The 16,654-nt window shown below is 47.1% G+C and overlaps 1 protein-coding gene across 2 annotated transcripts in view; it reads right to left on the reverse strand.

Moving 5' to 3' along the window:
• Window positions 1-16,654, reverse strand: part of NONO (non-POU domain containing octamer binding) — a 360,169-nt gene that overhangs the window by 283,018 nt on the left and 60,497 nt on the right. For both annotated transcript variants that reach the window (XM_033945165.1, XM_033945166.1), the window contains exons 4-5: window positions 13,509-13,810; window positions 12,933-13,028 (exon numbers count right to left, since the gene is read on the reverse strand). In XM_033945165.1, the coding sequence (XP_033801056.1) occupies window positions 12,933-13,028; window positions 13,509-13,810 (398 nt within the window). The remainder of the gene's footprint in view (window positions 1-12,932; window positions 13,029-13,508; window positions 13,811-16,654) is intronic.

Genomic DNA, 16,654 nt, shown 5'->3' on the forward strand with positions numbered 1-16,654 from the left:
GCAGCACTCGGGAGTTGAGCGACCACTCGTGCGGCTGAAGGAGACGACTGAGTTTGTCGGCCAGACAATTGTCCTCTCCCTGAATATAAACCGCCCGCAGGAAGATGTTCTGGGAGACCGCCCATTCCCAAAGGCGCAGCGCTTCCTGACATAGGGACCAAGAGCCCGTCCCCCCTTGCTTGTTTACATAATACATCGCCACCTGGTTGTCCGTCCGCACGAGCACTACTTGATCGTGCAGTAGGTGGCAGAAAGCTCGAGCAGCCAGAAAAATGGCACGAAGCTCCAACACATTGATGTGACAAAGACGGTCCTCGGCCGACCATAGACCCTGCGTTCGCAGACCGTCGAGATGTGCCCCCCACGCGTACTCCGAGGAGTCCGTGGTCAGGACCTTGCGACACGGAGGAACGAGAAACAGCAAACCCCCTGAAAGACTGGAAGAGTTGGTCCACCAACGGAGCGAGTGTCTCAAAGAAGGAGTCACTGTTATCGGACAAGAGACTGGGTCGCGATCCTGCCGCCATTGAGAGGCCAGAGTCCACTGAGGAAGCCTCAGATGCAAGCGGGCGAAGGGAGTGACGTGGACCGTCGATGCCATGTGGCCCAGAAGGATCATCATACGCTGAGCCGACACCACGGATCGCCTCAAAACTTGGCGACTTAACCGAAGCAAGGCCTCCCGCCGAGGAGGGGGGAGGAAAGAGCGGAGGCGAACCGTGTTCAGCACGGCTCCGATAAACTGGAGAGACTGAGCCGGGCACAACTGAGACTTGGGAAAGTTCACTTCGAACCCTAGACGTTGAAGTAAGATGATAGTCTGTTGGGTCGCTAAGATAACTCTCTCCTTGGTCGGGGCCTTGATCAGCCAATCGTACAGATAGGGAAAGACCTGTAGCCCCCGAAAGCGCAGGGCCGCCGCGACTACCACCATACACTTTGTGAATACCCGAGGGGACGACGCCAGACCAAAGGGAAGGACCCGATACTGAAGGTGCAAATCTCCCACTTGGAACCGTAAGAACTTGCGGAAAGCGGGATGCACCGGAACATGGGTATATGCTTCCTTCAAGTCCAGGGAGCACATCCAATCCCCTTCCTCCAACAGGGGGTACAAAACCGGAAGCGATAACATACGGAACTTCTCCCGGACCAGGAACTTGTTGAGCTTCCGGAGGTCCAAAATGGGGCGCAAATCCCCGGTCTTTTTCGGGACCAAACAGTAACGGGAGTAAAAACCCCGACCCCGCTGGTCGAGAGGGACAAGCTCCACTGCCCGTAGGCTCAACAAGGCCCTGGCCTCGACCAGGAGAAGGGCCAACTGGCTCCGATTGGACGGGCAAGCGCTGGGTGGCATGTCTGGAGGCTGCGCTAAGAAGTTGAGCGAATAGCCCTCGGAGATGGTCCGGAGCATCCATGCGTCGGATGTAATCTCGGTCCAAGCCCCGTAAAAGGACCTGAGTCGACCCCCGATGGGGAGGGGGTCCGGCGATACTGCGTAGGGAGCCCGCCCCCAACCGCACATCCCGTCAAAAGGACGGCGCCGGTTTGGACGCTCCCTGCGCTGGGGGTTTTGACTGACCTCCCCTACCCTGTTGGGGTGGGCGTCGGGGCGGAGGTCTCGAGAAGGCCGGCGTAGATTTCTGCGGGTATCTTCTCGGGGGTTGCCGAAAAGGTTTTTGCGGCGGGGCCCTAGGTTTAGGGCGGACCAGGGAGGCAAGAGAGCGCTCCTGCTCCGACAGACGTTTGGTCGCCGCCTCCAAGGAGTCGTCAAACAACTCAGAACCCACGCAGGGCAAATTCGCCAAACGCTCCTGCAGGTTGGGGTCCATCTCGAGGGTACGGAGCCACGCCAGCCGGCGCATAGCCGCCGCCCAGGCCGATACCATCGAGGCGAGTTCAAAGGCGTCGTACACAGCATGGAATAGGTACAGGCGCAGTTGAGAGATATTTGACATAAAGGTGACGAACCTTTCCCTATGGGAATCGGGTATGACGTCCCGATAACTGGGGAGGTCCTTCACCATGTTACGTAAGTACGAAGAAAATGCAAAGGCGTAATTTAGGACCCTCGTCGCCATCAGAGAGTTAGCGTAGAGGCGACGACCAAATTTGTCGAGGGTCCGCCCCTCCCTCCCAGGCGGGACCGCTGCAGACACCCTGGAAGGTTGCGTCCTCTTGAGCGCCGACTCCACCAGGAGCGATTGGTGAGAGAGTTGTGCCCTCTCGAACCCCTTAGGAGGAATGGTCCGGTATTTCGACTCCATCTTAGACGGCACCACCGTGACCGTAAGAGGGGCTTCCAAATTTCTGAGGAAGGTCTGATGAAGGACCTTATTCAGCGGAAGGCGAGGGGATTCCCTTGGGGGAGTAGGAAGATCCTGCTCCTCCAAAAACTCTTTGGTGTAATGGGAACCTGCCAACAAGTCCAAGCCCAAAGCACCCGCCATATCCTGCACAAACCTGGAGAATGACGAAGGTCTGGCAGGCGGAGAAGGGGTCCGAGATCTCCCCGCCGAGCAAAAGGGGGAGGCCTCGCGGGAGTACCTCGGCTCTCTACCCGACCCCGATCCCCATGAGGCTCGCTCCCGGGACCTCGAGGGGGTCGGGGACCGGTCATGCCTGTAGGAACCCTTGGGGGAACCCCCCGGGGTACGAGGTACCGAGGCCCGTCCCTTCCGCCCCGGCGAGGAGGCACGGGAACTCTCTCTGACAGGGGAGCGAAAAAGACTAGGGTTATCCAGGCGGAGCTCCGAGACCTGTAAGGTCTCGCCCCCGAGCGACCGCGCCTCCGAGTCGAGGCCCGAGATCGCTTGGCCTTCCTCGGACGGCGCCTCGCCCGAGGCCTGCCCGAAGGCGAGGAGCCTCGTGAGGACCTCGAGGAAGAAGTGGACGAGATCCTCCGCACCCGGCGCATCCTGTCACGGGGCCGCACGCTACGCTCAGGCTGGACCACCGATGCTGGGTCCGAGGGCAAAGCCGGGGTCGAGGTAGTACGAGCCTCGGGGCCCGAAGCCACAGTACCCGAGACAGAGGTCGCCAACTGCGGGGCAGCCGAGACCGATGCAGTCGAGGCCGAAGCCTGCTGCAGGTGCTCAATGGCCCCGGACAGCTCCGAGGCGATCAAAGCCCGAAGCAAGTCCTGGAAAGCCGGGATCCCCATCATAGGCGGCAGAACCGAGTCCGGTCGATGCTCCCCGGAGGGCGACCTCGGTCTCGAGTATTCCCTCGGGGCAATCGATTTGGACACCTTGGGCTGGGCGGAGGAAGACCCTCCCGCCGTCGAGGAGCCCGAGGATGGCTTCTTGGTCGATCCCGGAGCTGAGGAGGGAAGTGAAGACTTACCCGAGGCAGGCTTGGACGAGGCAACAGGCTTCGATGGGACCGAAGGAAGTGGCGAAGTCGAGGGGCCCGAGGCCGAGGTCAAGGCCGGGGCCGAAGCCGAGGCCGAACTCGAGGCCTTCCTGGCCGGGGAATCAACGGCGAAAAGTTCCGCCATGCGGGCCCGGCGGCGTTTGAGAGCCCTTTTCTGAAAAGTGGCACACCGGGAACAAGAGTCAGTCGGGTGCTGAGGGCCCAAGCACCGCAAACAGCACCAGTGAGGGTCTGTGATGGACAAGAGTCGGTCGCACCGACTGCACTTTTTAAATCCCGTCACAGGACGGGACATGGGCCCAAAAAGCGGCCGGGAACAGACGAGGTCTCACGGCCGCGGCTACCGGGAGCCCCCGGAACGACGGAAGAAAAACAAAACTTTTTTTTTTTTGACGAAAACTGAAAGAAATCAACAAAAGAACAAAGAAAAACGCAGCGACCGCGTCGAAAACAGGACACAGCCGCGGCGACAGAAGGCAAATCGAAGAGCACAATTTTCCACAGGGCTTCTGGCTCCGCGGATGAAATTGAACTGAGGACCACGAGGTGGAGATGCGCCTTCTAGTGGGCAGGAAGGCTAGCACATGCGTGGTGCAGTGTGCAAACTTGAAACTTCAATCAAGTTTGCTTGAAAAGCTGTCCGCGCTGGGGCTCCGTAGATGACGTCACCCACATGTGAGAATATCATGCCTGCTTGTCCTGGGATAATCAGGGCTTCCAGTCTCTCCTCATACGTTTTCTGGTGCAAGTCTCCTATCATTTTCGTCGCTCTCCTCTGGACCGCCTCAAGTCTTTTACGTCCTTCGCCAGATACGGTCTCCAAAATTGAACACAATACTCCAAGTGGGGCCTTACCAATGAACTGTACAGAGGCATCAACATCTTCTTCCTTCTACTGACTACACCTCTCTTTATACAGCCCAGCATCCTTCTGACAGCAGCCACTGCCTTGTCACACTGTTTTTTCACCTTTAGATCTTTGGACACTATCACCCCAAGGTCCCTCTCCCCGTCCGTGCATATCAGCTTCTCTCCTCCCAGCATATACGGTTTCTTCCTATTATTAATCCCCAAATGCATTACTCTGCATTTCTTTGCATTGAATTTTAGTTGCCAGGCATTAGACTATTCCTCTAACTTTTGCAGATCCTTTTTCATATTTTCCACTCCCTCTTCGGGTAAATGGACAATACTCGGACTGGAAAAGCGTCACGCGTGGAGTGCTGCAGGGTTCGATGCTTGGACCCGTGCTCTTCAACATATTTATAAACACCTAGAAATTGGTACGATGAGTGAGGTGATTAAATTTGCAGATGATACGAAGTTAGTCAGAGTAGTGAAGACGCAAGAAGATTGCGAAGACCTGCAACGTGACAAATACGCTTGAGAAATGGGCTGCGGCAAATGAGGTTTAACATGGATAACTGTAAGGTGATGCATGTCGGTAAGAAAAATCTTATACACGAATACAGGATGTCTGGTGCAGTACTTGGAGAGACCCCCCAGGAAGAGATTTGGGAGTACTGGTCGACAAGTCAATGAAGTCATACGCTCAACGGCGGAGGCAAAAAGGGTGAACAGAATGCTAGGAATGATTAAGAAGAGGATCACGAACAGATCGGAGAAGGTTATCATGCCGCTGTACCGGGCCATGGTACGCCGTCACCTGGAATACTGCATCCAGCACTGGTCGCCGTACATGAAGGAGGACACAGTACTATTCAAAAGGGTCCAGAGAAGTGCAACTAAAATGGTTAAGGGGCTGGAGGAGTTGCCGTACAGTGAGATTAGAGAAACTGGGCCTCTTCTGGAATACTGGACCCCATCTGGAATACTGTGTACAATTCTGGAGGCCACATTACCGCAAAGATGTGCTGAGACTTGAGTCAGTCCAGCGAATGGCCACACGGATGGTCATGGGGCTCAGGGATCTCCCGTATGAGGAACGGCTGAATAAACTGCAGCTCTACTCCCTTGAGGAACGCAGGGAGAGGGGGGACATGATCGAGACATTCAAGTACCTCACGCGCCGTATAGAGGTGGGGGAGGATATCTTCTTCTTCAAGGAACCCACGTCAACACGAGGGCATCCATGGAAAATCAGGGGAGGGACATTACATGGCGACACCAGGAAATACTTCTTCACGGAGAGGGTGGTGGATCGATGGAATGGTCTTCCGATGCAGGTGATTGAGGCCAGCAGTGTGCCTGATTTTAAAGCTAAATGGGATCGAAAGGTGGGATCTCTTCGCAAAGGGAGGTAGGGGAGGGTCATTGATGTGGGCAGACTTGATGGGCCTTGGCCCTTATCTGCCGTCACCTTCTATGTTTCTATGTTTCTTCTCCCTTGAAAAGAGGAGACAGAGGGGACATGATCGAAACATTCAAGATAATGAAGGGAATAGACTTAGTAGATAAAGACAGATTGTTCACCCTCTCTAAAGTAGAAAGAATGAGGGCACTCTCTAAGGTTAAAAGGGGATAGATTCCGTACAAACATAAGGAATCTCTTCTTCACCCAGAGAGTGGTTGAAATCTGTAACGCTCTTCCAGAGTCTGTTATAGGGGAAAACACCCTCCAGGGATTCAAGTCAAAGTTAGACAAGTTCCTGCTGAATCAGAACGTACGCAGGTAAAGCTAGACTTAATTAGGACACTGGTCTTTGACCTAAGGGCCACCGCGTGAACAGACTGCTGGGCACGATGGACCACTGGTCTGACCCAGCAGTGGAAATTCTTATGTTCTTATGAATTGTGCTGCAATGAGCTGTGTAGCCTGCCCCAGCTCTCTTAAAGTAGCTGAAATGGAGAATTACTGCCTCATGCTGAAAATTCCACGTTCTTGATTTTCAGCAGACACAGCATCTGTCCTCTCCCTCACCCCCGCAGACCAACAGATACGCTACCAGAAGGTGTATGTGGGGGGGGAGGGGGAGGAGATGGAAAATGCAGCCATCACCCTGTGAGACACGCCTCCCACAGCTTGACAATCTTTGCCTAAACCCCTGCAAAGTAGGTGAGGAAAGTAGGCGGGGACGGTGCCAGACTCCAAAAACACTAAAGCAGGCTGTCTAACAGGTACCACACCAAGGATCATCTTGTCAGCTGCAGACTGCAGTCTGCTTCTTCTCTATGTAGGCAGAGCTATGCCAAGGATAAAAGCTCTAAGCACTGTAGATGCCAAAAACATTGAAAAGCACTGAATAAAATAAGAGGACAGCAGAACAAAAACACTCCTTCTGGCTCACCTGCATAAGGGAAAAACTGCAGTACAGCTCCCAGTGAAGTAGGAGGAACACAGAAAAAAAAATCTAGAATGGATTCTTTCTGCATATGGCTCTGGGCCATGGGGAGATAACCCGCTTGTCCAGAATGACACACCTACTGCACTGGAATAAGCGTTTAAACTGAAATTGATGAGAACTGTATTATGCAGAACTTAAGGGGGGTCTCCCCATAACTAATATGTATTAGATATACTTTTAGTTAAGACTTTAAGACACTGAGATTATAGATGAATAATAGAAATCCTTCAGTAACCTGTGACACAGCAAAGATAGCATGCAGAGTACATATTTTTCCTTCAAAGAACAAAATATTTTGGTTTAATATCTGGAACAAGATGCTAGGGCCATAACAATGGTTCCATGAAGAGCAGCTAAAAGTCACATTCATGCGACTATAACCATGCGGTTGCAGAAATGTATTGTTTAGCAAATGAGAGTTTCTGGTAAACATATTTTTCTTCCAGTTGTTTAGACAGTTTAGAGAGAAAAACACATCTGTTTATAAGAACATAGTTTTCTTCCACTTACATAGGGCAAATATTGATGAGCTTGTACTATAGAAAATCATATGATTGTTTCTATAAATGAGATATTTGCAATAGAATAGAACATGTCTGCACAGTCCTTCTATTGTTGACAAGAGGTGAGAAATAGCATGTGATGAGTTAAGTCACTGTTGCTAAGGAAATTACTAACAAAGTAAAATTAAGAAACTATGTGACTTCAATTTGTAAATGGATAGTGATTGGAAGATGTACCAACTACGTATGTTTAATAATGAATTAATTAATGATGTCAACAAATGGCCAGTCACCTGTATTTGGGAAGTCTTTCCGACGTCCCATTATTTTAGAGGATTCAGAAACGCTTCTCAAAGCTTTGACTATTTTTAACCACACTTTTTGTGCGAGATTTCTCTCTCTGATCTCCCCTGAAACAGAATTAAGAACTGAGGACTATATGGAAGTATTAGGAGGCAGGTAGATAGCCTGTATATCTATATTAATCTCAACCAAACAAAATCACTGCGGCAGCGATTTTAGAGCTAAACATCTCTGCGCTGACTGAAGAACCTCCGTGCCTTGGAATTGAAACATGTAGCCAGGAGGTCCATCATCGGCCAACCCCAAGACCGAAAATCAGATCGAAGGCCTCCATCCCGAGGCACCACTTGCCAAAATCCAGCATATGACAGCTGATGAAATTATCCTGGACATTATCCACTCCCACTATGTAGGAAGCCAAGATATACAGGAGGTGAGCCTCCACCCATTCCATGAGAAGTGCTGTCTCCTGCACTATCAGACTCTTGGCTCCCCCCTTTTGAGTGACATAAGCCACAACTGTGGCATTGTCAGAGAGAATCTAAACAGCTGTACTCTCCAGGAAGGACTGGAAGGCTGCAAGTGCCAACCAAATGGCTCTTTTCTCCACAACATTGATTGACCATGAGGCCTCCCTCTAATGACCAGGTGCCCTGAGCTGAATGACCAAGACACTGGCATCCATGAGAAGAACTGTCCACTGGGGCTGATCCAGACTCACACCCTAAATCAGAGTGTGGGACTGAAGCCACCAGCGCAGACTACGACAAACTAGCCCAAGAAGGGGAACTGGAATGTCGAGATCGTGAGCATATTGGAGGGGGGCGCATGTTAGTGAGTGCCCACTGAACCACCTCCAATAAGGCTGCCATCAACCCCAAGACCTGAAGAAATTCTTGTGCCTAGGGGCAACAAGAGCCCACAAGGGAGCAAATCTGCAACTGCAACTTCTGCACCAGGGTCTCAGGAAAGAACACCCTCTATAGACAGGTGTTGAAAAGAATTTTGAGATACTCCAAGTGTTGAGACGGAGCCAACCAACTCTTGGAGATGTTGACTATCCGTTCCAATAACTGCAGCAATTCCACGACACAGGCTGTGACTCAGGAGCTCTCCTGGAAGGGCTTTGCTCAAATCAACCAATCATCCAGATAAGGATGAACCAAAATACCCTCCTTGCACAAAGCCGCTGTCACTACCTTTATCTTGGTGAAGGTAAGTGAACAGCTGTGGTCAGACCAAAAGAAGTGCATAGAACTGATAATGCTGTCCCAAAATCACAAAGTGAAGGCACCACTGATGAGTCCCGAACCGGGATATGAAGACAGGCCTCCGTCAGGTTGAGAGAAGTCAAATTCCCCGGGTTGAACTGCTAAGATCACAGACATTAGGGTCTCCATATGAAAAGAAGGGACCCAGAGCATCCAGTTCACCCTCTCCAGATCCAAGAAAGGTCAAAAGCCCCCTCTTTTCTTGGGCACCACAAAGTAAATGGGAGAAAAGTGATGCACGAATACAGGATGTCCGGAGCGGTACTTGGAGAAAACTCCCAGGAAAGAGACTTGGGAGTTCTGATCGACAATTCAATGAAGCCGTCCATGCAATGTGCGGCCACAGCAAAAAGGGCGAACAGAATGCTAGGAATGATAAAGAAGGGGATCACGAACAGATCGGAGAAGGTTATCATGCCCCTGTACCAGGACATGGTCACCGTACATGAAGAAGGACAGGGTACTACTCGAAAGGGTCCAGAGAAGAGCGACTAAGATGGTTAAGGGGCTGGAGAAGTTGCCGTACAGCGAAAGATTAGAGAAACTGGGTCTCTTCTCCCTCGAACAGAGGAGATTGAGAGGGGACATGATCGAAACATTCAAGGTACTGAAGGGAATAGACTTAGTAGATAAGGACAGGTTGTTCACCCTCTCCAAGGTAGAAAGAACGAGAGGGCACTCTCTAAGGTTAAAAGGGGATAGATTCCGTACGAACATAAGGAAGTTCTTCTTCACCCAGAGAGTGGTAGAAAACTGGAACGCTCTTCCAGAGTCTGTCATAGGGGAACACACCCTCCAGGGATTCAAGATGAAGTTAGATAAGTTCCTGCTGAACCGGGAACGTATGCAGGAAGGGCTAGTCTCAGTTAGGACTGCTGAGCACGATGGACCACTGGTGTGACCCAGCAGCAGCAGTTCTTATGTTCTTAGTACCTCCCAATAATCTTTTGAGGAGGCACAGGAACCACTGCCTTGAGCTCCACTAACCCTCTGAAGAGTCTGACGAACACCATGTCTTCCAACGAGAGACGTTACCACTTAAGACGGAGGCGGGGGATGGAGGGCTAGTATTGAAGGAAAAGACCTCTCCGCATGAAGCAGAAACCACAGGGAAGTGCAAAGGACCATCAGCTGCATGCGTGTACAGCGCCAGCATGAAATCCGGGGAAAAACCCACCAGAAGGATAGAATCACATTCAATCACAGAAGAAGAGGCCTGCACAACCTGTTCCTGCCTCTCCCATCTAGGCGGGAGCTCAGAAGACTCAGCCAAAATGGCAGAGTTTCTCACCAAAGCAAGAAAGCCTGTCGAAAAACTCTCCCAAGGTCAGAAGCACTGAGGAGGCCTGAAAAGAATCAACCACAAAAAGGGAATCCCCAGAAAACCCCAACAAGGGAATCCTCAATGTCTGCGGTGGTAAGAGAACCCCAGGCCTCCCCACCCGTTCAGCCACAATGGCTGTGGAAGCCCCAGAATCTTCATCTATTGGAGAATCCCGGGCCTCCCCAACGCCTACAGCCAACTCTCCCGTCATGGCCGCTGGAGAGTCTCTCCTGCTGGAACATGAAGCTAATCCTGACAAGGGTTCCCCTTTGCGTGCCCGTTAGCAAATCAACTGTTAGCTACATTGAAACCTCAGCTGGAGCACACTGAGCACTACTTAGGCTGAGAAGTGCTCATTCTAGTTCAAGTTCAAGTTTATTTGTTCTTAATGAATCACCTATTTAAATTGCTAAGCGATGTACAACATAATAAAATATATAGATAAAATATTGGTGTTAACATACAAAATAACTTTTGTTATGGGTTAAAACTTACAAGAATTGTGTGGATAAGTGGGGAGAAAGTTACAATGTTTAGATAGGAGAGAAAGAAAAACATAAAAGGAATGACCAAAAAAAAAAAGGGGGGGGGGGGTAATTTTAGCTACTTAAGTAAAAATCGATAATTAGTATGCTAGGAATCGTATGCATCTTTAAAAAGAAATGTTTTTAAGGTTTTTTTAAATAAGGTTAAATCTTTTAATTCTTTAATATATTGGGGTAATAGATTCCACGATTGGGGGGCCATAACTGAAAACATGTCGTGCCATCTAATTCCTATGACTTTCATTGAGGGAACAGAAAGAAGATTGTGAGAAGTCGAGCGGAGAGATCGTGTAGTGCTGTATGGGATTAACCACCTGTTAATAAATTGTGGTTCATTGAAACTCAAGGCTTTAAAAACTAAAAACAGTAATTTAAAAGTAATGCGGTGGCTTACTGGAAGCCAATGGGATTTAATCAACAGGGGGGTAACATGATCATATTTTTTCGCATTGTAGATCCGTTTCACGGCAGTATTTTGGATTAATTGCAGCCTTCTTTTTTCTTTTTGAGTAATGTTAAGAAGGAGAGAGTTACAATAATCTATTTTGGATATTATTAAAGAATGAATTAAAATATTAATAGATTTAGACTCTAGGAATTTGGCAAGTGAGCGAATTAAACGCAATTTATAAAAGCATGATTTAACAATATTGCTAACATGGTCATGATAGGTAAGTTTATCATCAATTAAGATGCCTAAAATTTTTATAGTGGTGACCAATTCCAATTCGGTGTTATTGATGGAAATTGGAGAGCTTAATGCTGTATCTCTTTTCCAAGAAAAAAGCATTGATTTCGTTTTTTTGAGGTTTAATGCCAATTTATTTGTGTTGAGCCAATTTTTTATTATTACAAGTTTATTGTTGATAGCTGTAATGTCTTCTTTGTTTTCAGGATCTAATGGATGGATGAGTTGAATGTCGTCAGCGTATGCAAATGTTGTGAAACCTAGTGATTGTGCTATATTTAAAAGTGGGGAAAGGAATATATTGAAAAGAAGGGGAGACAGTATTGAACCTTGCGGACTACCATATTTTGAAAAGTAAATTTTGGACTTGCTATCATTGAAGCTGACGGTAGATGAGCGATTCGATAAAAATGAAATGAACCATGTTAGAACTTGGTCTTTAATCCCAATTGAATCTAAGCGATCGATTAATAGGTCATGATCAATTGTGTCGAAAGCGGCAATTAGATCCAGTGAGATTAAAATTACGGATTTGTGATGATCAAGGAAATAATGAATATTATTAGTCAAACCTATCATGGCATATTCCGTACTATGGGATTTTCGAAAACCAGTTTGGTGGGGATGGAGAACGTTAGTCGATTCGACGAAATCTGAGATTTGATCAAACACAAGTCTCTCAGTAAGTTTTGCCAAAAAAGGGATATTTGCGATAGGGCGATAATTAGAAATTTTGTCTGAAGTAATTTTATGATCTTTCAAAATTGGGATAATAATAGATTTTTTCCAAGTATGGGGAAGAGAAGCAGTGAGAAGACTGTTTTGCACTAAGAGTGGATGAAGGGTCCCAAACAGGAGAAACATTTTTTAAGATAAAATGGTGGTATTATTTCCTCTTGAGAGCCTGAACTAAGAAGCAGGCTCAATTCAGACGTCGGTTAGCTAGAAGGGAGAAAAATTAACAAATGAAAGGCTTCCCTTCAGACCAGCACTAATAAAAATCAATGGCTCTGCCTCAGGTTGTTTTTTTTTTTTTTTTTAACTTTACAAGTTTTATAACGAGCAGACCTCACTGGCTCTCCAAATAGTTAGTGCCCACAGGCAGGTGGGGGAATGGGACTTGACCATCCGAGTGTGACATTCCTAATGTTTAATGGGACCCCCTGCAGGACCCAAGCCTAGTCCAGACAAGAAAAGACCAGAAAGGCCCCTGATTATCCTCTCCAACAGTCCCTAAGGCAAGGCCAAGAAAATAGAACAGAACTGCATAGGCTTACCATCTCCATCTGCTGGAGACTGAGAACAGACCGATTCTAAGGGGGACTGCACAGCCCACTTGTACTACTGCTAGAATTCAGTGTGACCTCAGTCTCCACCTGCTGGCAGAGGAGAGTAAATAATTTGTCTGTGACAGTCTGGAGGACACTGAAGAATTGACTATTAGCTACACAGAAATTCAGAGGACCCCTGTAATAAGTCTTCAAAGTTATTACTATCTATAACCAGAGGAGACTGCTCATCCCTATTCAATAAATGATTCACTCACAACAGTTCAATAAACACCATTATGAACTTAAAACCAATGAGACCAAACTCCCCTTAATCTGCTTACACTTACTTGTGGTACATTTGGTTTTTGGGAATAAGTTTTTCAGGTAGCCCCTCTTCATTATCATACTGCTCCATGGGTTCTACAGTCACAGGGCGTGGAAACCTAAAAGAGAATCAATGATAGAAGGAAAACGTACTGCAAGTGCTCAGCAATGTTTTAAAGCAGCTACTCTATTGTGATGAAGTTTGCTGTCCAATATATCTATTACCACACTGCCCCTTTCCCTGCCAAATTCACTACCACCATTTTCTGAACAAAATTATTTACTGAAGTGTTTTCCTCCCATTCTCTAATACAACACCTTTCGAATCACAAGGTCCACAAGTCATAGCCCAAAACCCACTTCTCCATCTCCAAGGGACACCAGTAACCCTTAGGATTGCCCTACAATAAAACACTATCCCAACATAGACCACAGCAACCACCTCTTCAATACAAAACATTTCTGAACCCCACAGTCTCTTCACTATGGGCACCTTTTATCTCCATACTTGATCCCATCAACTTCTTCCCCCATCCCCAAATCCCAGAATCGCAAAATGCACTACAAGAAAACAAAATCTCTCTAAGCTTGGCACTCACGTAGTTAATAATAAGGAGCCATCAGCACATCTGTCCAACGCCTTTCTGGCAGCAGGTTTCCCAGCAAACTCAATTATGCCTTTCCCAGTAGCCCTTCCCCTGTCATCCACAATAACCACAGCTCTCTCCACTTGGCCAAACATAGAGAAGGCTTCCTCGAGAAGCTCATTGGATACAAACTGAGGCAAGTTGCGGATGGTGAGAGCAGCGCTATGGCAGGCGAAGCGCACACGCAGTTGCTTCCCACGTATAGGAAGGTTATCAAGTTCAGCCTTCGCGATCTCAGCCAGGGTGCGAGTTTCCTGAAGAAAAGATGAACATGCTAGTTTTTGGATAAAGAAAATAAAAAGCAAAATCAGAGTGCATGGCACAGTTCTGTAAAGTTTATATAGTGACAGAGAACTCAATTAGTCACCTAAAGAATGACAACTGAAATTCTAATTTCCACTACCACGAAAAGCTTTCCTCCTTTACCTAAGCAATTTAAAACTATCCTAGCACAACAGATATAAAACTATGTGGATAATGGGATGAATGGCAGTGCAAACAGGAATAAAATCAACTTTCCTGCTAAGCACATTTGTTTATTTTTTCCACACGCCATGTATTGTGAAAACACACATACTCATCTCTTACTTATTAATTTCATGGATCTCATCTACCCTTCAAAGATTTTATAGACCTATATCATATCCCCCTTTCAGGGATCTCTTGTCCAAGCTGAAAAGCTCTAATCCACTCATTTTTTGTTCATAGATGAGTCATTCCAACCTGTTAGTCGTTTGGTTAATCATCTTTGTACCTTTTCTAAAAGAACACATATTACTCAGAATGTAATGGAACCCATGTTGGTACATAAATATTCTTTGTTTTACATTCCATACTTTTCCAAAATATCCTAATATTTGCTATTGCCAGCTGCTAACCTCCCCACCCCACCCCATCCCCAGAAGTATGATGTCCACAATGACTCAGAGCCTTTCCCAGAGACACAGTTCCTATCATGGTATACAGCAAGTGTCATATCTATAGTTGGGAATATTTCTCCCTTTAAGCACCACTTGTCCATATTAAATTTCATCTGCCGGCATCAAAGTAATCAAAATTGGAAGGTTCTCATGAAATTCTTTACTGTCAGTGATTGAAGAGTTTTTGTCTCATCTTCAAATTTAGGGCCTCTTCTATCAACTGCGCTAGCAGTTTGTAGAGCGGTGAGCCACGCTGAATGGCCTGAGCTACTCCCGACGCTCACAGAATTCCATGATCATCAGGAGCAGCGCAGGCCATTCAGCGCGACTCACTGCGCTACAGTCTGCTAGCACAGTTTGATAGAAGAGGCCCTTAGTTACCTTACTAATTCTTTTTTCCATTTATTTCTCTTCTGTGGAAAAAAGTCACCATTTACTCTTACTTCCTACCTTTTAGACCAATTCACAATGAAAAATTAGGACTTACCTACTAAATTTCTTTCCTTTAGGGCAGCTCTCCAGACTGGTCAAGTTGCTTGAGTTTTACATACCTACCAGCAGATGGAGCTTGAGAACAGCAACTCAGAATTCTATAAAAACTCTGCAGTTTCTAGCCAACCATATTTCCTCTAAAAGTCAATCAGAGAAGCACTGAACCCATTCTCTCTTCATACTGTTCTTCTGCATCATTTCTGTCTAATAAGGTGAAATTAGGTTCTTACCTGCTAATTTTCTTTCTGGAATACTGCACCCAGCACTGGTTGCCGTACATGAAGAAGGACACGGTACTACTCAAAAGTAGTGCTGCCCGATTCACGATTTGAATCGGTTCGTTTTTGCTAAAAACCGGACTCACCGATTCAGCTGCAAGACAATTTTCACGCCGCCAGCCATCGGACTCTACCCATCTAATGTAACTTCCGGTTTTGCAAAACCAGAAGTTACACCGGAAAAAACGAAAGTAGTGGGAGAGTCAATCGGCGAGCGAGCGGACCTCGTGCAGCAGACCTCAGCAGCAGCAAATACTATTTTTGGCTGGCTTTCCCTGCATTTCTCCTCTCTGCCCCGCGATTTAATATCCAGTCCAGTAAGTAAATGAACTGGAATGGAGTCTTAGGAGTTGGGGATGGAAACTGAGAATCGGAATGGGGGCTTGTGAGTCTTGGGGCCTGAGGATGGAAGCTGAAATTGGCAGGGGGGCTGATGAGTCTTGGGGGCTGGGGTTGGAAGCTGAAATTGGCAGGGGGGCTGGGGATGGAAGCTGAAATCGGCAGGGGGCTGGTGAGTCTTGGGGGCTGGGGATGGAAGCTCAGAATAGGCAGGGGGGCTGGGGATGGAAACTGAGAATCAGAATGGGGGCCGGTGAGTCTTGGGGGCTGGGGATGGAAGCTGAGAATCATTTCTGTAGGCTATCAAATTTGCTTAATTATCTACTCACACAGAAAAGCAGTAAAAGTCAATAGGTTCTCTGAGAGGGAAAAAACTGTTTGATCTTGCACTCGTGTGATTGACCAATTGTTTATCGCTGTTTAATTTATCACATTGATTAATTTGAGCACACATGAGGTGTCCTATGATGGTGTGCAGGCAGAGGGTGATTAACCATTGCCTTATTATGTAAAGCGCTGGAGAATTCTCTCCCCTCGCTTTCCTCTCTCGCTGAAGACACCCTGCTTCAGTATAATCATTTATATGATTTATCTTATAAACATTAATAATAATAATAATAATAACAACAGTTTATATACCGCAGGACCGTGAAGTTCTATGCGGTTTACAATGAATTAGAAAGATTCTACAAATTGAATGGAACATTCATAATTAGAGATTAGTGGTTAACAGTTTACAAGATCAGATTTGGGGGTGGGATTGTTTTGGTTTTTTTTAGTTCAAATTGTTTTATTGTATTTTCAACAAATCAATATAAGAAAAAGATATCATGAACAGTACCATGCCAACAAAGGCGAGGAGCACTGAGAATACATATAATTGGGTATGAATAATAATATATGAAAAACTAAGTGTCCAGCCATCATGACATGGACATGCATGTAACCTGGGGAGAAGATGAAAGATCAAGAAGAAAAGAGAGAAACATATTGTTAATTGTACACAAAGTAAAAAGAAAATTAGTACCAGTAGGCAAGGAGAAAAGAGGAGAAGATTCGGAGCAGGGCG

This window comes from Geotrypetes seraphini, chromosome 5 (assembly GCF_902459505.1).
Source record: "Geotrypetes seraphini chromosome 5, aGeoSer1.1, whole genome shotgun sequence".
In the NCBI taxonomy this organism is placed as follows: Eukaryota; Metazoa; Chordata; class Amphibia; order Gymnophiona; family Dermophiidae; genus Geotrypetes; species Geotrypetes seraphini.